Source organism: Hyaena hyaena, unplaced genomic scaffold, assembly GCF_003009895.1.
Source record: "Hyaena hyaena isolate Hyena2069 unplaced genomic scaffold, ASM300989v1 scaffold_68, whole genome shotgun sequence".
NCBI classification, from domain to species: Eukaryota; Metazoa; Chordata; class Mammalia; order Carnivora; family Hyaenidae; genus Hyaena; species Hyaena hyaena.
This window is the reverse complement of record NW_024080700.1, coordinates 3,744,910-3,765,645: the sequence shown is the minus strand read 5'-3', so window position 1 is coordinate 3,765,645 and position 20,736 is coordinate 3,744,910. Positions and strand designations below refer to the sequence as shown.

Below are 20,736 nucleotides of genomic sequence, written 5' to 3'. Positions count from 1 at the left end.
ATAAAACAGTCTGGGTATTTGTTACGCTTTTGTTTTGTTTTGCCCCTCCTTCCTTGGACTTCAGAAATGTCTCCGTGGTCTCCCTCTCTTTCTCTCTCGCTCTCCTCCAAGGGCAGGCATGTTTGTCTTTGGGCGGAGGGAAGGGCGGCGGACCGGCCCGGGCCCGGCTCGGCCCCTGCGGGGTCGGTGCGGCGGCGGCGGCGGCGGCGGCGGCGGCGGCGGGGGTTGGCGGCGGTGCTGACAGCGGCTGCGGCGGCGGCGGCGGCGGCCCTCTTCGCCCTGCGCCCCTCGCCTTCACTGCACGCTCGTCTGCAGTCCGTGGTGCGGCGGCGGCGTGTCGGCGCTCACGGTGCCCACCTGCGAGTAGACGTCGTCGGGTGTCTGCTGTTGGATCCCGGGCGGCGTCATGCGCTTCTCCTTCTGGCGCCGGTTGCAGAACCAGACCCGCACCACCTCCTTCTCCAGCTGCAGGCTGTCGGCCAGGTTGGTGATCTCCTGCGCGGAGGGCTTGGGGCACTTGAGGAAGTGGCTTTCGAGCGCGCCCTTGACGCTCACCTCTATGGAGGTCCGCTTCTTGCGCTTGCGGCCCTGCGCCGCGATCTTGTCGATGCTCGTGGGGCTGCCGGTGCTCGAGTCCGCCTCCTCCAGCCACTTGTTCAGCAGCGGCTTGAGCTTGCACATGTTCTTGAAGCTCAGCTGCAGGGCCTCGAAGCGGCAGATGGTGGTCTGCGAGAACACGTTGCCATACAGCGTGCCCAGCGCCAGCCCCACGTCGGCCTGCGTGAAGCCGAGCTTAATGCGCCGCTGCTTGAACTGCTTGGCAAACTGCTCCAGGTCGTCGGACGTCGGCGTGTCCTCGTCCGAGTGCGGGTCGTGACTGTTGAGTCCGGGCCCCGCGCCGCCGCCGCCGTGGTGCGGAGGCCCCTGCGCGTGGTGCGGGTGAGGCGGGTGCGGGTGCGCGTGGTGGTGGTGGTGGTGGTGGTGCTCGGCCAGCTCGGGCGTGTCCCCGCGCACCAGCCCCGGGTGCACCAGGCTCTGGGCGCCACCGCCCGCGCCGCCGCCGCCGCCACCCGGGCCCGGGGGCGCGCTGAGCATGCCGTTCACCGTGAAGCCCCCGGGCTGCGAGTAGAGCAGACTCTGCGGCGGCGGCTGCTGGCCCCCGGCCATGGACGGGAGGTGTGCGGCGGCAGCGGCGGCGGCGGCGGCGGCGGCTGCGGCGGCGGCGGCCCCCCAGCCCCCCGGGTGGCCCTGGTGCGGGGGCGGCGGCGGGGGCCCGAGGTGCGGGGGCCCGCGGTGGTGCAGCGCGGTGCCCGCGTGCAGGTCGTCGCGTCCGGAGCCGCCCTTCACGTCGGGGCCCTGCGGCGGCGGCGGCGGCGGCGGCTGTGGCGGCTGCTGGGGGCTGCCGGCCATGCCCACGGCGCTGCCGGACCACGGCGAGCTCGCCTCCACGGCGGCGGCGGCAGCGGCGGCGGCGGCGGCGGCGGCGTGGGGCAGGGCCGTGACCCACTGGTGCGCGTGGCTTAGCATATGGCCGCCGTTGCTGGCGGCCATGGCCCCCTGCATGAAGTCGCTCTGGACCATCTTGACGGAGGACGGGTCCCCTCGGTAGGCGCCTGAGGTCACGGCGGCGCTGCCGGGCTGCATGCCGCCCCCGCCGCCGCCCGCGCCGCCGCCGCCGCCCCCGCCGCCCCCGCCCCCGCCGCCGCCGGCTCCCGCCGCGTCCGAGTGTACAATGGAGCCGGCCGCCAGCAGGCTGTTCCCCGGCAGGTAGGGGTTAGAAGCCGCCGTGGCCATGCCGCTCCGCTCCCGCCACCCCACCGCCGCCACCACCGCCGCCGCCGCAGCAGCAGCCGCGGCCGCCGCCGCCGCCGCCGCCGCGCCCCCCCGCCTCCCGCCTCCGCCCCCCCCTCCTCCCCCGCCCCCGCCCCGGGCCCCGGCCGGCCCCGCCGCCTTCGCCGCCGCCTCCTCCTCCGCCGCCTCCGCCCCCGCCGCCGCCGCCGCCGCCGAGGCCCCCGGCTGCAGCTGCAAGGCCGCTCGGCAGGGCGCGGGGGTCGCCGGCCGGCCTTGGTCAGCAGCAGCAGCAGGAGCAGCAGAAGCAGCGCTCTAGGGAGGGGGGCTCGCTTCTCGGGGCGCGCTCCGTGGCCGCCCCCTTCAGGGGGGGTCGTGGCCGCCCCCCAGCCCCGGCGCGTTCCGCTCGCTCCAGCGGGGCTCACCCGGCAGGGCGCGGGCCTGCGCTCCGGGCTCTTTGGCGGGGCGCGCCGGCTGTCCTCGGGCGAGCACGGACTCTGCCCGGGCGCGGGGCTCAGTCCACCTGCTAAGTGAGGATTTCACGGGAGACAACAAAGAAAGCAGCCGTTCCTTTCTTCCTTGACCAAATTATGGATGACCAGCAACGGGACCGCTGCTTCCCTCGCCTGCTCGCTTCTCTCCTCCTCAGGAACACATTTCACTCGTTTTCCCTTAGAGTAGTAAAACTTTTTTTCCGTCCTTGAAGGCGTGGTGATGCTGGCTGCTCGCGTGTGTGCGGAGAGGAGAGGCTGGCTCCTGCTCTCCTCCTCTGGTCCTTTCGTTTCAAGTTTTGTTCTGTCCTAGGAAAACTTCTTGCGATGGTGCATTTTCTGAAGTTGCTATTGCCGGAGCTCTTGGTTGCCTCTGAAACAAGAGTCCTTTTTCATTCTCCTCGCAACAGTCACAGTCTGATGCGACATCTTTCCTTTTGGGCAGAAATTAGGAAACAAATATAACAAGGAAAAAAATTGAAAAGGAGAAAAATGAGGTCGAATGGCTCTGTTACCTTGTTGCTGACGGTTGGGGTTGGTGTTTTATTTTTTTCCCAGCAGTTGTCTGGAGGAGGAGGAGGAAGAAGAGTGCATTGGTGGAGGTGGAGGTGTGTGTGTGCATATAGGGGATCCTTGATACACAACCAACTCCAGTGGGCACGTTGCACGGCTCGTAGAGTGCACCGACGGCGCTGGCGCTGGCCGAGCCGGAGCGGAGTTGCAGCGGGAGCTCGCTCTGCGCCCTCGTTCGCGCTCTCTCTCCCTCTCTCACTTTCCCTCTCCCTCCCTCTCTCTCTCTCACTCCCTCTCCCTCGCTAGCCCGCCCGCTCTCGCTGGGATCTGACAGTTCGCTCTCTGTCCCTCCCTCTCAGAGCAGGGACTGTCGAATGTTTACCCTCCGCCGCGAGCGCGCACCCACCACCACACTTTCCCAAATACAAGGAAGTCGAGCACCAGGGCCCCCGCTGATTGGCTACCCGCTGGGTGATTGGCAGGCCCGGAATGACTGGCTCAGGACGCGCGGCCCCCCTTCCGGCCGTTCCGATTGGTTGCTTTTTAATTTAGGCAGAGCGTCGTAGAAGCTGGAAATCTGTCGTTCCCCCCGCCCCCCCTCCTCCCTCCCCCTCGCCACTTTCTCCTCTCTGCCCCTCCCCCGCCACCCCCTCCGCCACATCTTAACTCTTAGTGTCCGGCCGAGGCGCAGGCGTTCCCTCCGCGGCTCTGTGGGTTCGCAACCGGTCTGGGATGGGGGATGAAAGGGGAGAGAAAAGGGAGGGAAGGATGGGAGAAGGGGGGGAGGGAGGAGTTAGAATCAGAAGGAATATGAAGAGGGGGGAAAAATAATGAAAAATAGCAACCTACCCACTTCACCTAGTACTGCGTTGTGTTGCCGCCCTCCCCGCTCCCCACCCCCATCCCCTAGATTTGTAAAGCGCGCGGCAAGAATGCACCATTCACGCTAATACCTATAGGCAGTTGTATCCCCAGTGGTTTCAAAGTTTCCTTTTTCTTTCACCAGCCGGCCCCCATTTCTGTCTCGGCGGGGGTGGAAAGGGAGAGCTCGCATCGTAAAGGGCTCGGGTCGTGGCCACGCTCCTTGGAAATCCGCCACCGCAACTTTCCGCAGCCGCTTTGCGCCGGTGGCGGCCCCCTTTGTTTAAGTTCTCGGATGCCATCATCTGGGAAACCTGCAGCCCAGGACCAGCGCGGTGCCCGCGCGTGCGAGACGGACCGCTCGCTGCCGCGGCTCGCTCTCTCCCCCACCCCCTCTCTGCCTCTCCGCTCTCCCTCCCTTCTTCCCTCCCCCCCTCCTCTGGGATTCTAGCAAGTAGCGTGCGTGTCCTTGTGTGTTTGGAGGGTGCCGGTCAGCAGAGCCCTGCGATGTATTTGAAAAGCAATCAGTCGACCTTTCCCTATAGATCCGGCGTAAGTGTATTCCACCCCAAAGGCTCGAAATTCCCAATTGCAGCAGGAGCCGGCCTAAAGAACCAGGATCCACTGGCCGCGCCCTCCACCGCTTACATTGTGCGTGCGTGTGTGTGTCTACATATATGTTTTTTTCACTATGGTTATTAGTGGTGTTTTGCTTGCTCGCTATTCTTAGACACATTGGTGCTTTTTCTTTCTTTTCTGTCTCAGATGGGCTTGCGTAGTGGATGGGTTGGCGGCGACAAACGCTTTCTCAGCTCCAGCCCCACTGAAAGAGTTAAGGGGGACGGGAGGGGGCGCGCGCAGGGTAGGCGGGAGAAGCGGGGGTGGGGGGGACGCGGCCAAGCGGAAACGCTGCACAGAGGAACCTCAGCGAACCAAGAAAAAAGAGAAAGTGGCAACGAAAACAAGGGCAAATTGAACCCTCCTCGGGGATTTCCAATGAACTAACCCAACTCGGACATTCAATAAATACATCGTTCCTAATGAGGGTGCGTGGGCGTGCACCCCGCACCCCGGGTTGCGGGTGCGCCATCCCTGCGCTCGCTGCCCCCAGCCTGCTCTGCAGCCGTCAGTCCCGAGCTCCCGCGGCTTCCGCCGCCGAGCGTCGGCCCTGGAGGTAGACGCAGAGCCACCGGTGTGCTCCGACTAAAATGTGAACGGGGCTGCCCTCTCCCGATGAATAATTCCTCCGGCTGAACGCAGTTAGGTGAACTCAGTTAAAGCCAGAGCTCTCCAGCCGCAGCTACGCAGCTTTTGCGTGATCTCAAGATTAACAGTAGACGCGTAGGATTTATGTAGGATCCCGTCCAGCTGCAGCTTGCCGGGTGAGAAATACCGTCGTAGGTAGGTTTTAGCAAAGCCATTATTGCTAAGGTATAGATCTGAAAGGCGTTGGTAACCAAGTCCCAAACAGAACGGATTTTTTTTTTTTCCCTCTACGTCCCCCTAAGGTTCCTTTTTATATTTATGTATGTGTATATGTATATATAAAAGATGGAACACAGATTTCATTGAATAAATCTGAGATCTCCAGGTGCAGACGTCTGAATAGTCGGTGCCAGCACCCCGTGTTTTCCTTTCCTGCCGATTTTGCTTGGATCCGGCTCAAAAACCGAGAGAGTCTCGTGGTTTTGTTTACACTGAATGGGGAGGATAGGAACAGAGCCATGGGGCCGCCTTTCATTAATATACAGTGAGGATTTTGTCTAAATTACTGCTATGAATTTCACAGTACACGCTTTCAAAAGCAGTCTCAGGTGGCCTGATGAAACGTGATAGCGCCTCTGCAAACAGATCCACTTTCTTTCTTTTCAAGGAGGGTGTGTGTGCGTATGGGAAGACCCCCAAAACGCTGTGCTCCTCGATAACAGAAATACACTTCTGTTCCGATGTCTGTCCCCTTCGCCCCCCCCACCCCCTTTCCGAGTACTTACTTCTCCAGTCGCTCCCCAGCTTCCCCCCACCCGGCCCCACCCCGTCCGCCCCCTCCCTTTGCTGAGTGTGATTGTTTTGTCTGGAAAAAAAAAATCCAAAGTATATAACAAGGGGAGAACAGTTAGTGCTGATTTTCATTTGCATACATTTTCATATATTTTGGTGAAAATAATAGACTGGTGGAGAGCTGGATTTAGAGGAGTCAGTGTAAAGGGAAGACTAAGGATGCATCGGTTCTGGGGAGTTGAGAATATGCCTTTACCCCCACAGGCACCTTTAAAAAAATAATAAAACATCTTCTTTTATTTTAAAATCTAAGCCTGGAAGTTTGCTGGGTAAGTGTTTTTCATTTTCTTTACCGGCTTTCTCTTTTTCTCCCCCTCTTTTCCCGTTTATTTATGCTCTTGTAGGTTTGGGAGCGTATTTTTATTGCTTGGGACAAGAGAGGGTTCACAGAGCAACCGTTTTGAAGGAAGGAAGGGAAAGTGTGTTCGGGGAGAGTAAAAAAAAAAACCAACCCTGCTAAAATATTACATAAAAAGATGGACTCATTCCAAAGCTCCCCACAGTGAGGCATTTCACTTTTGGGGGTGGGGGGAGAGTCCTGTTAATTTTAATTGTTGATTGTGAGGGGCAAAAAAAAACAAAACAAAACCCTAGAAACGCGATTAGAAAGCACTAAGTATTATACATATTTCTTGTTTTGTTTTGTTTTGTTTCTTCTAGAGAATCAGGACTAGAGGGGAAGATACCCCCTTTCTGTAGCCAGAGCTGAAGTGGTGACCTGTGTGTGCATATCTGGGATTGTTGGGGCGGGGGAGGAGGATTCCTGCTGGGAGCCGGGGGATGGGGGGGGGGGGGGCTTGGCAAAGGGAGGGCCCAGAGCTGCGGGTGGAAGGAAGCTGGGGATGAAGAAGAGGCAGGAAGTCAGTGCACCCCTGGTTAATGCGGGGTCTGGGGAACAGTCTTAGTTGCTGCCTCCCAGCTCGGTAGTGAAAGCCCATCTGAAAAGAGGGTGATCAATCAAAACTAACCAGGACATCCTACACTTTATTCCCAAAGGAAGCTGGAGCTTTAGCATGGAAAACTAGGTTTTACTTTGTTTTCCATTTTGACAACCGGCCTTGCCCCCCTCCTTGCCACTGTCCCTGGGTTTTGTAAAAATCGAGGGGGAAGTTATTTGCTAGGTGCAGTTAATTAGATAAATATGGCTGGAGGAAATAGCTAGGCCAAGGCCACGCCTGTGTGGGCACCTTACCTTCATGAAATAGGCTGGAGAGGATTGTAAAAGCTTCTTGGTTTTGTTCTTTTTAAAGGAAGATGCGTCTGGTGGGATGAGGGGGTAGAATCGAATGGCTGGAATTTTATTGCACTTTTGCCTCCAGAACACCTTACAATTTAAAAATTTGTAATTTCTTTGGAAACAGTTGATGCCAAATCAGTGAAATGGCTTGTGAGGAGGGAGGAAGAGATTTCAATTGGGGAGGGGGGTAAGAATTGCCAGTTTTCCACTCCTTGTTTACGTGCTTGGCAGTGTCGCTTTTGACTGGGGTTAACTCTCTGTGCTCCATTGGACCAGATGCCATATAGAGCTGCTCCCTGAAGATCATTTGTTTCCTTGATGGGGAACATTTCTGAGCAGAGCATATTGGTTGCCATAGAGAAAGAAATAAAAGGAAGAACACTAGTCACATTAAGCTATATGTTTGTGCACTGGGCTTTAGATAAAAGGACCTTGGTTCAGCCAAAGAGAAGAAGCCAAACTAGAGATTTCTAGCGCCACTAAAACTAGCTTTATTTTGTTTTGGACTTTTACAGTTGAAACATATAAGCTAATTTTATTGGTTGTTGTTAATTTTATATGACACGGTTTACTGAACAAAATAAACTTTGGAAGTGCTCAGGAGTCACACTATTGACTTGTCAGCAGGGGGCGCACTGACTCGCCTTAGCAGGTACTGAGTAAAATGTAGCTGTTTCAAAAGCAAACTGCTCCTCCAAACTTGCCAAAGGAGCAAACACCCCTACCTTTCTATGCATATTCACAAGGAGTAGTGAATTCATTGCGTAACACAGGGTTTTAAATATGAGGACAATGACCTCCCCTTCTCCCACCCATCCTCCTCTGTGAGATGGCTCCAAGGAGGGAGGAAATATAGTTAAAAACAAGAGAGAAAAAACCCATTTGTCTATTTCTCTCAGTACAGTGTATATAAGGCTGGAAAAAAGAATTGGGATGTGAAGGCAAAACAATTAAAAAATTATTAAGGGTAAAGAATAAGTTACTTAAGAAGCTATGTTTCAGTTTGTATTTTTGGAGAAGCAGTCAAGAGAGCAAAAATGCCTCCTGAGGTATTATCTGTTAAATAATGAACATTCTTCAACTTGATACATGCTTTGATTTCTAAATAAAACTCAAGCTCTTGGAGATTTAGTTAAGACTTCCAAGGTCTCTTTTACTCCATTTGATATTTAATGGCTACTTCAATTCTTGGTACCTCCTGTAGTAGAGAGATTTTGAATTTACCCTTGAAAGCCTTGTTAGGGAAAAGAAAATACAAAGTAGCCACCGGTGAGAGGCAACTGTTGGACTGAAACTTTTTAGGGCAATTTTACATGACACAGTTGAAGAAAAGTTTGAACTGAGCACAAGCTTTCCGCCTCAGAGATTTTTAGATACTGCCAATGAAGACTGAACTTTATTGTGGCAAAGGATGAGAAAGATATGCTGAAAACTTCCTCAAATAGTGGAGGGCAAATCCTGACCGGTTCGGAGGAATTAGTCAGTTTGTCACTAACAATTTTCCCAAGGAGATTTAGGGACGCCATGAGTGACTGGAAATGAGAAGCTGGCTTCCACGGTTCACTAGTTCAACGCACCTGCAAATGTGTCACAGCGCCTTTTAGGAAGGGGACATATTTCTAATGCCCCTCTGGAAGATGGGGGAAATATACCTCATTCTTCCTGACTCAACTCCAAGTCAGCTAGGTTCCAGCCCTGAGAAATTTTTCTCTGAAACTAACTTTTAAAAAGTCAAGGTTTGGATTTACAAATGGTATTTCATTCCAGGAGAGTTGAGAGATTATGCGAGTAACGTAAGGGAAGCAGATACTCTGAACAACATTTTAATTCCACGATTTTCATCCCCGAGCTCTTAACATTCAGAGTCAGGAAATGTACTGTCAGGTTTGTGCTAATAAAAAAGGTGGAAATTTGAGGAAACTGTGTAATCTGAGTCCAAACATTGCGTTTTCTTTAGCTCTCTAGACTTTGCAGACAAAAGACTTCTGGGTGAGATTCACATGAACTGGACAAATGGCTCAAAGCCCTAGTTTACTTTATGCGCCCAGGGTTGCTAAATGCATTTAAAAATTATAAGGAGAAAGAAAACTTTTTCTATTTAGCCAGACAGGTTGAAGAAAAGACTAGTTAAGCAAAAATCATGCATATTTAGAGCATAATTTTTGGTATCATTTTTTAGGAGATCTGTGATTGTTACTATCTTAGACTGCTACTTACTTTCCTTTCTTGCTAAGGTACTTAAAGACACACACACACACACACACATACAAATGAAAAAGAATGCTTGCTCCTCATGATATCTAATAGTCTTAGGTTACCTAAAGTAAAAGAAACAGAACATAATAATTCTGGGTAAAGCAACAAGTTAATTTGAGAACTGACATATTATAGAAATCGTGTTAGGAGTCTGTAATGATTTGGAGGTGGAAACGATCAAGCTGGGTACGAATTAAGATCCAGAGTGCTGGGCAAAGCTACAGACTTTTAATTGTTGGGGATGGCAACATTGTGTTTGCCAAAGGAGAGAATGAAGAACACTACCTGGGCCAAATGTACAAAACACAAAATGGGTATTTACTCATTTGCTTCCATCTGAGAATGGTAAGGTGCTCTGATACCTTAGCGGTGTAGAAACACATTTGCCATTAGCATTTACAAATTAAAATGTTAAGCATACTCACAACCCATACTGTGTGCCCATATACAAAGGAAAGGGCGCTTCCACAGCAGCTTTTGGGTAGAAATAAGTATTTGTTGTCTTGGCAGTGGATGAGTTGTTTCTTGGTCTTGCTAAGTTTTTTGAAGCCTGCGGGTACCCCCCTACCCAGCCCTGTTCTTTGTATCACTGTGATAACTGATTTATCTGATCTGTAGGAAAGGAGCACATATTTAGTTTTTAAAGATGGGTTTGGAGGAGCAATTATAAATTCAGACACTATGATTTCTCACCCTAAATAGTTAAGAGGCTTGACTTCTGATGCTCATAGGACCGCATTAAACTACAGGCCATTGTGGATTGTCGAATGTAAATGAAAAAGGCATGATTAAGTTGGTTATGGAGTGCATGCTTTGAGAACAACGCATTTCCAACTGCTTGTCCACTCTGGCTGTGTGTATGCACCTGACAAGTCCGGTAATGAAAGCTACCAATCGCTAGGGAAGCCGTAGCTGACACAATGTGATGGACTATTCTTGCCTGCCCCCCTCACCTCGCCACTGCACCCCCCAACACAATGGTCTTCTTCGAATTTAAATTCACAGGGCTAGGTAACATAGAACCCAGCAGATTGACCGGGGTGATGATGATGATTTATTAACCAAAACATGGATGTGTCCTAGCTAGAAAAATATTCCAAGGTCAACGTGTGTGTGTGGGGGGGGGGGTGCGCGTGCGTGCGCGCACAGAAGTGCGCATGTGTTTGTGTCTGTTTTTAAAAACAAAACCCAGAAATATTAACTCAGCTTTGCCAGAGGGGTGGTTGGATTTTTTGAGCTTGTGGTTCAAATAGCACTGAGCTCCCTTCTCCTTTGGGGACACTCTCTATCCAAAATGTCCCCTGTATATTATAAATGTCTCCTTTCTGGCTTGGAACTGGGTAGTTCTGTGATGGATAAGACTCATTGTGGCACATTAGGAAACCATTCTTGCACTTTGGTGTCTCCATTTTTTATTGTTAGTTTTTTTTTTTTTTTTTTTTTTTTTTTTTTTTTTTTTTTTTTGTTTCTTTTTTTTTTTTTTTTTTTTTTTTTTTTTTTTTTTTTTTTTTTTTTGGCATTTGAACTTCGCTATTGTCTGAGGAGCTGGGTGCAGATTTCAGCTGATCAGGCTGAGGCTGCTCTTTTGGATATTTCCCCCAAATGGTGCTGATGTGGTGTCTCTTCTGTGAAAGTGGAAATTCCTACTTCATGCCTGGTTCCTCCGTAGGCCCACCCTGCACCCGTCAGACACAGGGGGTCTTCAAGAAAGTGTGGCTATTTTGTACACCTTTAACATAGATTACCAATGTTTATTGACATTTGATACTTCAACTACTACATGGTTTGCAGCAACATAATTTCAGCGCTAAAATGCCTGGTAAAGAGACTTTGAGAGTAGATCTAAGTGACCTTGCTCACTGTTGCTTCATGTAACTGGGGTTTGTTAGTCCCAAGTTAAAAGTTATGGATCCTTTATTGCTTTGAAGGCTCCCCTCCTCTACAATTTTCTGTAGAGAGCCTGGTTACTCAATAAAGCCCAAGGGGGAGGATCCCAGGCTTACAGTGATGCTTGACAGCCCTCAAATCTTAATTTAGTATTATATCAGGGTGCAAAAATCCCTGTAAGTCATGGCACGTATTGTTCAAGCGACCGAGGGGGTTCCCTTTATTTTTAATTCACATCTCAAAAACAAACAAGTAAAACTTCACTTGGAAAAACACTGCCTATTGAACTATCTTAAGTTCGAAAACACTGAGATTTCATTGCTGGGGTCAGGCAGGCAATTCCTTGCCGGGGTTATAAAGTCAGATTGGAACTTCCCCTAGAAACGACGTTGGCCTTGGGGAACACCAACGCTCAAGGTCTCCATCCATTCCACAGCAGCGAGGTCTTACCAGCCCCCACCCCCGCCCCTATTTGTGGCAGTCAGAAGCTACTTCTCCCGAATCGGTGGCAACTTGTGGGTGTCCCAGGCCCAAGCTCCGCTTCCTTAGACTGGATTTTATTTTATTTAGATCACAGTTTCCTTAATAAAATTAAGAGGATCCCATTACTCCCATTCTCACCAAGCGCTGCCCCTTAAGGTCTTTCTGTTGTCTGAACGCCCACAGCGGCCTTCAGAAGTCAAATGAGCACTGCTTTTCAATGGAAAAGAAAAATGGAAAGAGACTTAAAAAAAAAAAAAGCAAAGGGAGAAGAAGGAGAAAGGTAAAAGTAGTAAGGTGGAGAAAAAAGCAGGGAGATTGGGCGCGGAAGGGGACAAGAGAGAGAGAGATAGGGGTGCCGGACAGCGAAGAGGTGAACGCTGCGTCACCCTAACAAGTCACTGGGGACACAAAACGAGCGGGCGCAGCCCAGTAAAAACAGGGTGCAAATCGCTCCCCACCTTCCAGGCCTCTTTCCCGCTCCGCGGTAGGAGCGCAGACTTGAAGCTCGGCGCCGCCCGCCCGCCTTTGTCACCGGCTCGGTGCGCGGCCGCGGGCTCTCGCGGTGGGCTTTGTTCTGGCGGAGCAGGGCAGGACCCCTTCGCACCGCCGCGTCCCCGCCCTCCCCGAGTTGGGGACGGTGGGGGTGGGGACAGGGCGTAAGGGAAGGGGACCTGAGGAACATCGGCGGGCGCCTCCGAGCCTGGGATTTCTTTCCTTCGCTCCTTTTCGTAATTGAGCTGTTGTTCTCCCTTCGGGAGGGGGCCAGGGTTGCGCGGGAGGAGGGAGAGCGGGAAGGGGGGCGCGCGTTCTCAACCCGCAGCAAGGGCGAGGTGCAGCTCTCCGTGCCTGCGTCGGAAGATTTGTGTTGTATGCAAGTATGCATGGATGGATAGACGCATGCATGTATGCATGAGGAGAACCATTTAATCTGGTCCCACGTTCTAGGTTTCTAGCCGAGGTTTTGGCAGCTGCGGGGCACCACAGATCGGTGCCTGGTTATCTCCTAAGATTTGCTCTCGAGGTGCTCTGGGGCCGCGGGTGGGCGCTGTGGACGCGCCCTGGGTCCGGGGACTGCCCACGGAGAGCGCGCGGATCCTTGTGGCGGAGGCCTGTGGCGGGGGACAAAGAGGCAGATACTGGGAGCAATCAGAGGGCAGGCGCGCACATGCACCCACGCGCGCACCCCATCCGAGGTCCCTCCCCGAACGCCCTCCAGGGCGTTAAGTCTGGAAAGTTCGCTCCTTGCAGAACCTGCTCCTTCCTCTCACCATTACGTTTAGCAAACGGCGTTTGAACGTGTGTCACCCTCTCCCTAGCCACCCCCAAAGGTGTGGGCAGATTGTAAGAGTTACTGCTCTGTTATTGTTTGTCAAACAGGCCCTTTCTCTTGGGAGAGGGGCGAGGGGCATGTGGCGGATCCCGGGCCAGGATTACATTAATCAAAGCATTATTTCCCCAGAGAAGTGGAGCACAAATGAGAGTAAATCCTAATAAAATTGGATCGCGGAGAAATGGTACGCTTTTAGTAATCTGCACTGCCTGATAAAAATCTCACATTTATAAGATGTGGGTCTTAAAAAAAATCCGCACATCTCTGGCCTTTGCTTGAATGGTGGGTCCTGACCGGGACGGGGGACAGTCACTACCCAAAGCTCGGCTGAACTTCTGCAATGAGAAAGGGACGTGGACATCCCAGGGTTCAAGGTTTCACAAAGTCAGGTCTACTTCCAAAGTCTCTTTTGGTCCTGGGCGCCCCCGTGGGGTATGTGCAGAGTCCCTGGGACGGATCAAGTCCCCCTCGGTGGCCAGTGAGGACTCGAACTCTGTTCCTCTGGGAGCGTGGCCCCCCACTCTCCGCCTCCAGCGACGCTGCAGGGTGGGCAAGTTCCTGGGTGTGGGAGGGAAGGCTGGCGCGACCCGCGAGCTGGGCAGGGGAGGGCGCGGCGCCGGCAGCAGATTCCCGGGTCTCCCGATTCCCCTAGCCCAGGACCCGCCGGATCTGCGCTCGGCCGGGGAAGGGGCAAGCGTTTGAGAGCGACTGCTGGGGAAGCCGAGGGCGCAGCTCGCCGGGCCAGACTTCTGGTACTTTCGGGTCGTCCCAACGAGGAATCAAGGCTCGAACTCGATCCGCCTTCGTCCCCCGAGTGGTAGGAAACTTTGCGACGGTTTGCGCGGCCGTGCACGGAGAAAAGAAAGGCTCCCCCTCCCAACCCCAGAGTAAGGATTAAGTCAAACGAAGCCAACCAGCCAGGTGGCAAACTGCCCCTGCCAGCTCGAGGCCTCCTCCAGCCTCGGAGACCGGAGAGCGGACTGCGACGCCCCGCGGCCTCTCGTTGGCGATCGGCGAGCAAACCCTGACTCAGTCATGCGGCGGGTGAGCCGGGGCCTCCGGACTCCGCCCGACCCTTTCGGCCAGGCGCGGGGGAAACCCGCTACAGTCGGGGTCCTCCGCCCGGCCCCTCCGCGCCGGGAGCCTGGTGGCTGGGCCCCACCGCCGCCCCCTCCCAACCCTAGGGCGCCAAACCGCGGCGCCCCCTGCAGGCTAGCGCCGGGAGGAGCCGGCGCCTCGCTCCCCCGGGCGCGGGGGCCGCGTGGGTTCCCTCGCGCTACCCACGGCCACGCCCACCCGCGCGCGCGCACCCACACGCGGCGCCAACGCCTCCTCGGAACGTCGGCTCCCAGCCGCGGAGGAGCGGCGGGCGGGGCGGGAGGAGGTAGCGAGGGCACGCAGGGAAGCGGGGGGCGGGAGGAGGAAGCCGGCGTCACCCCCTCCCTGGACCTGCCCCCGCCCCTTCTCCGGTCCGCGCCGGGCAACCCCCGTTCACGCTGGCGGCGGTACGCCTCGTTCCCGGCCCTGCAGGCTCCGGAGCCCCGAGAGCGGGGCGGTGAGCTCGCGGGGGCTGTGCCGGGCCGGGCCGCCTCACCTCCGGCGAGCGCGCCTCGGAGGGGCTGCCTCCTCTGCAGTGTGGCGAGCGGAGCGGCTTGGAGCAGTGTGCGTGTGCCAGTGTGTGCGTGTGTGAGGGTGTGCGTGTGAGTGCGGTGCGCGCGCAAGGCAGGGCAGGAGGCGGTATGGGATGCTCTGGTGCAAGCGTAACCTTTTCAGCTCTTGAGATCTAAATCTGCAAGCCTGGAGTCCATCCACAGTCCCCCCCACCCCCTTCCTTCTCTACACGTGTGTCTCCTGCTTTTGCCTTCCTCCCCGTCTGATTCCCCGCGAGAGATCCCTCTTGTGGTCTGGGAATATTCATGGACACCCTGACTCACGAGAGCGAGGGTAAGGCTGAAAGGGACAATGTTCGCTGAGTAATGACACCAACAGTATTTCCTTTATCCAGCCTGCTCTTTAAACTGGATTTCACCCACCTGGAACCCACGGTTCAGCGGCTTGTGTATCTGCTTCCTCTCTGTCTTAGCCTTAGAAATTGCTTGGAGGTTGTTTTTATTTTTGGACGCTTAGGTAGGAGGTAGCAATCCATTGAAAATCACTTTCTGGCTGTCTCTTTAGCTGAATATTTGTGCTCCTGTCGTGTGCCACGGTCTCCAACCCCTTTCCAGTTTACTGGCTCCTTTCCAGTAATGGGCAATTTTGGGGGGAAGCGAAGACACCCACACCTTTTCAGTTCTGAAATAATGACTCCCCTTTCTTCCAGTCTGTGATTTCCATAATTTCATACAAAACAGGGCTGTCAGTTATCTCTCATTTGAGGAGAAAAAAGCAGACGAGCAGAAGAAAACTTGGGCCAGATGCAGTCCCTTCTTCCTAAAACACTAACCAGTCCCATCCAGATTGTTCAACTCTCAAAGGGAAGGCAGGGCAGAGAGAATTCAGAAAAAGTCTGAGTATTCTCTCCATTACTGAGAATATGAACCCAAATGCCAAACTGTATTTTTAATGAGTGAGAGTCAGAAGACCCTAAAAAGAAACTTTAGATACTTTTAGTTGTCTTCTTTCGGTCCTCATCTTTGCATCTGAGGATTTTCAGTAATTTGGAGATCCCAGAGGTACACGGTTTTTGTTTTTAAATTTCTTGGATTTATTAATATTAGATGTTTTTACTATTAGCCACAATTCTTTATAAGACCTCCTGTGCTGGAGAAAGGCTGTAAGTGAAATTTACACACGCTCACCTCAAGAGACTGAACCAGCTAGTACCTTGATATAATTTCAGTTACTCCTTTTCACAGGATCATTTATAGACAGCTAAATTTTAATAAAGAGTGTTAATGGTGAGATTTTAATGTTTAACGAGATGAGGTTTTGTTTTTGGAACATCAGAATTTAGCTTTTCTTTGAATTATTTATCAAGCTGCTTGCCCATAGGCTTTCTTAAGAGAAGGGGAAGGTGCAGGGGAGGGTATCACTAATGTATTTAAAGCTTATGTTGACATACGATTATACAACTAGCCTTTTGGAAAACAGTAAATAACTAAACCATGCCTATGAACACCCACCTTTGGGACTGTGAGCAAAAAGGAAAACCTAATTACTTCCATAGAAAACAGCACTCAGTTAACAGTTAGCTAAAATATTGTTTGGCAATCCTTAGAAGCTCCTCCTCCTCCTTCAGTATAGTACCCTTTGGTAATATACACATATTTATACATGATGTAAATATACATATGCACATGGGTAGATGTTTATGTACATAACATAACAACATATATACATACCCCAACTGAATACATTTGCATATAACATGTCCATGTGTAATACAGCAAACTTCTACGATTAACAATACATTCTACATCAGATCTTAAAATAGCTGAGAGAGTGACTAAAGCATATTCCTATTGAAAAAAAGTTCAAAATTTATTTTGAAATCTGAATTGTGCTAACTGTAGAAGACACCGCAGAAATCAGTAAATAATGCATGCATAGTATTAATATTTTAAGCACGCCCCCGTTTAAAAAGTACTATGAACTTAAATGACTTGTTTTATGTAAAATAAAAGGGACAGCATACTTTAGAATGCACATTTAAAATATAAATACTCTATCTAAATTCGGGTATTTTTCCCCCCCACAAATTAAATCCTGTTGTTTCAGGATGAAGATTAAATTCTGGATGCAATGAAAAAGAACATTAATGTTATTTTCCGTTCCACTGTAAAGAAAACATTTTCAAGTAATTTTAATTTTAGGGGTCTTTATATTATTAAAGGCTTTCAGTTGTCTACCGATAATTCAGAGTATAAACAGGAAATTGGAAGCATATATTAATACTTGAAATGATTTGTATAGCATGGGGTGACATGTTACCTGTTTGCTTCTTACTAGGTAGCATTCTGAATCTTGGCATTTTCAAAGGTTTTTTTAAAAATTATTTTTGGTTAAAATAAGAATTACAGTTAAAATGAATACACTCGCAAGAATCTAAATACACTTTTGTGCCAAGCAAATGTACAGAAATGGTATACCCAGATGTTATACTTTAAAAGCTGTTTGTCCCAGATGATAAAGGAATGAAAATGATAAAGTTTGGAAACTTTCTTGAAGACCATGATGGGAAGAGCTTTCTCACATAATGAGAGTTGCTTCTACTGACATTATAAAATATTATTTTGGCTTCCCTATGTTTATATAAGTGTATATTTCTTTACCGAAAACGTAAAAATATTGATTGTGGTACTCCCACATGTAATTTATTGCTTGTTTATTTCAGAGAGTATTTCAGAGACTGGTAACTCATTGGTGGTATCTAAATATTAGTGGTGAGCCTGTGAAAACATAAATCAGTTTAGCAAACTGTTTTTTCAGGTTTGTTTCTTAATCTCTTCAAAGATTTGACGTTAAAATGATGGAAATACCACAAGTGAAAATTTTTAAAAAAGGAATATTGCTTGGAAAGAGGTAAAACCATTTTACTCTAGATGGGGTTTTGAAATCAACTGCAAAAATAAACTAGCCCTTTATTTTAGAAAGTTTTCTGTGTGATGGTGTGGCGAGATATAAGTAGACACCGGCTACGTAATGATTTGAAAATGCGCAACGTTCATTCAAAAATTTGGACCAAGAGTCATTCACTGCAAAAATGTAAAAGAATCTTTTCTGCTGATGTAATTAATGAAGTGGGTAAAGGACTATTTTAGTAGGCTCAAGTTACACATATAGAAAGATTTGTAAGAATAAATACTTTGGCATTCTGTGGCCTAACAGCCGACAGAACTGTAATATAGCAAATAAAACTCCCCAGAATGTAGGCAATCCAAGATTCAATTTTATTAAAAAATTTGGCAGTTAAAGAAAAGAAGGAAAAATGTTTATTAAATCAGGGCAACTATAAAATGTTGACACATCTCAAGTTTCATATCCAACTAGGCTCTTAGGAAACAGCTCGATGTTGGTGGATTACAAGTTATTCTATCAAACCGTTTTTCATAGTGAATTACCTTTTCAATACCCTCAAATTTAAACACCGACTTCACAGACCAACCATTTTCTCTCTCCCTCCCTCCTCTGCCTCTCTCTTTCCCCTTTTCAAGTCTGTAAGCAAGCAGTTGGGTGAGGCTAATTTAGTAAAGGTTCAGAGAGACGCGGGAGAGGGATTTCAGGTAGTCAGCCCCAATGTTTAGACACTACCAATGACACACATCGAGGGGAGATATATCTGTGCTCTCTCAAAACATTTATTTTCTTTCCTCATCCAACTACCGGCGTCTTTTAAAGAGAGAACCAGGCGAGGTCTACTGAAGGCAAAATAAATCAGAGAATTGAATTAATTATCTGGAGAATTCAGGCTGCTCTCACTTCTGCCTAGCTATTAAGAAAAAAAAAAAGGGAGAGAAGACAGCGAAATTTCAACAGTCTAGATTGACTCTCTGTAGTGATTAAATTTGTAAGATTGCAGCTAATTCTATGAGATATTGCTTGTGCCTTCATTCTACCAATGTGGCGAGAGAGATGGCCCACACACCTGAGGGGATCCCTCTGGTTGAGGTATTTACCAGATTTAAATAAAAAAGTGTGTGTGGGGGGGCCTGACTTGCCAGGTTTGGCTGAGTACATTGATTGGATAATTGTTCACCTTTCTACTTAGCCCCATGAGAGGAGACACACACACATATTATAAAATATTTTAAATTAACGTTAAATAGTCCAACTGGGATCGCTAAAGTTATTTACATCCAGCAATGGATTAAAATGTTAGCATTATACATTTAATGAACTAGAATCTTAGTCTCCTTGTCTACTCTGACTTGGAAACATTTGCTGAACACATTTTCAAGGATCTTTTGGGGAGGACGATTTTCTCAGTGTAATCTGAAAGAAGATCTCCCTTTACTTTCTTCCTTTCCTTTCTAGGAGGGCGGAGGGGGACAGAAATTGAGAAAATACGAGAGGGGTAGCGTTATGTATTGTAGGTGGTAATCAGGCTCACAGACTATTTTAAAGTAGTCTTTGGTAGAGTAGGCTGAGACTGAGCATGATTTGGGTTTAATCTAAAGAACACTAATAAACATTAATTACTGGTAATTTCAAAAAGATATCTCATTGCAAATATTATTTTTAAAATAGCAACTATGAATCTCTGTTAATAAGCCTTGCTTTCCCAAAAATTTCTGGAAAATTATGTCACTATGTTTTGCATTCGTGTAATTAAACACGCTGAAGTATTGTTCTACCACATAAAGCATGAACACTCCAAAAACAAATAAAAATGTAGGATAGATAAAATAAAATAGTACCGATTTGCTCTTTGGTATAACCTCAGGGAGGAAGTGGCCAGGTAAAAATTAGGAGCCAGTAACACTCATGTTTATTTATAAAGTTTTATGACCCTGAAATGATATTCTTTGTCTCAGTCTTAGGCAAGTGAGATCATCTTCTGAAATTTTTAGTGATTCCTGTTTCTAAATGCACATAAAGGTAGGAACACACTCAATAGCATTCATGTTCACTTGCGCAGACATTAAACCTATAGAAAGATTCCGTGGGTAAATGAATGATGTTTAATAGCTGGGCCGTTGGACCCAAGATTGTACTTTTGTTGTTTACAGCCATTAGTCATCCGACCCTATTTTATTCCCTTGAGCCTCCAAGAACTTCTATCATATGAAATTATTGTAGACTCACTAATTATTCCTCACCTCAGACCCTTTTCAATGAAGTGATGCTATCCACCAAAGATTTATGGCCAAACAGGATAATGAACTTATTCTTAGGGAGCTCTCCTGTCATGAGAATTTACAAGATTTTTGGGGAATAGTACCCATTGGGCCATTTCCTTGGCTGCTTCCCTTGCCCATTTTGGAGTTGGGGCCCCGCTCTCCATGTTGGCCGTTGATCATGGTGGACGTTGTTGCGAGGTAGCCGTGTAATTTCTTTATCTTTCACCTGCAAATTACACACATTATTTTGCAGCTCAAAATAAGCATTCCCAATGAGTTGCATTCAGTAAATGTCTTTCACAACATTAGTACAGAACTGAGGTACAAAAGAATATTAATCTAATACATTCCAAAATTCAAATACTTGTGATTAATAAGCATTATTATCTATAAATAAGGCCCTAATGATACTTTGGCAGTGTTGTAAACACAAGAATCAGAGGCAATTATTGTCATTATTGTTCAGCAAGTACTTCCCATGAATACCAAATGGGTTTTGCTGTCCAGCTACTTGGCAAGAAAGGTTCCTATAAAGAAACAGATGTTGGCCAATCAGGACTGGCTACTATTAACGGCCCTTAGCCCCAAATGCAGAGTCCTTACAGAAAGAAAAAAATAAAAAAACCTCAAGACATCTAAACTGTCTTGTCATGATTTTTTTTAAATGCCCTTTTATAATGAATATAAAAGCATCTTGAAAATAATGCTGTTTTCCAATACTGGCTCTGGTGAATTGGGTGCATTAGCAACCATTGTGTTAGCCGGAAGTAAAGGTCTCATTTGTGTGGCTCTAGACCCCGCACGTTGAGGTGCCCTTGAGGTAAAATCAGTGGCCAACAAAAAATGAATCGCAGCAACATGAACGAGCCATCAAAGCACACGGGCATGGCTCCCTTTCTCTTGTCTCCCTTCCTCAGGTTACACAGAGCTCATCCCCTCACTCTTCTGCATTCAACAGGACCAGTGCGCCAGGCCTAGCTCCAGCTCCCTGTGTGTGTGTGTGCGTGTGTGTGCATGTGTTGTGTATGTGTGTTGGGTGGGGGTGGGGGGAGC

At 49.5% G+C, this 20,736-nt stretch overlaps 1 protein-coding gene and 1 long non-coding RNA gene across 2 annotated transcripts; both read right to left on the bottom strand.

Annotated features, from left to right (window-relative positions):
• Positions 1 to 272: 272 nt before the first annotated feature.
• Positions 273 to 1,794, bottom strand: POU3F3 (POU class 3 homeobox 3). Its single transcript, XM_039232664.1, has one exon. It carries the CDS (start codon positions 1,792 to 1,794, stop codon positions 295 to 297), a length of 1,500 nt encoding a protein of 499 aa, XP_039088595.1. The 3' UTR covers positions 273 to 294.
• Positions 1,795 to 2,013: 219 nt separating this feature from the next.
• Positions 2,014 to 3,997, bottom strand: LOC120232173. The gene is made up of 3 exons (XR_005528513.1): positions 3,746 to 3,997; positions 3,460 to 3,519; positions 2,014 to 2,844 (listed from the first exon to the last, which is right to left on the bottom strand). It is a non-coding gene; the product is annotated as an uncharacterized LOC120232173 (long non-coding RNA).
• Between the last annotated feature and the right edge of the window lie 16,739 nt (positions 3,998 to 20,736).

Excerpts from the sequence above, each read along its gene's own strand:
- POU3F3 (XM_039232664.1), bottom strand. The coding sequence starts at position 1,794 with ATGGCCACGGCGGCTTCTAACCCCTACCTGCCGGGGAACAGCCTGCTG.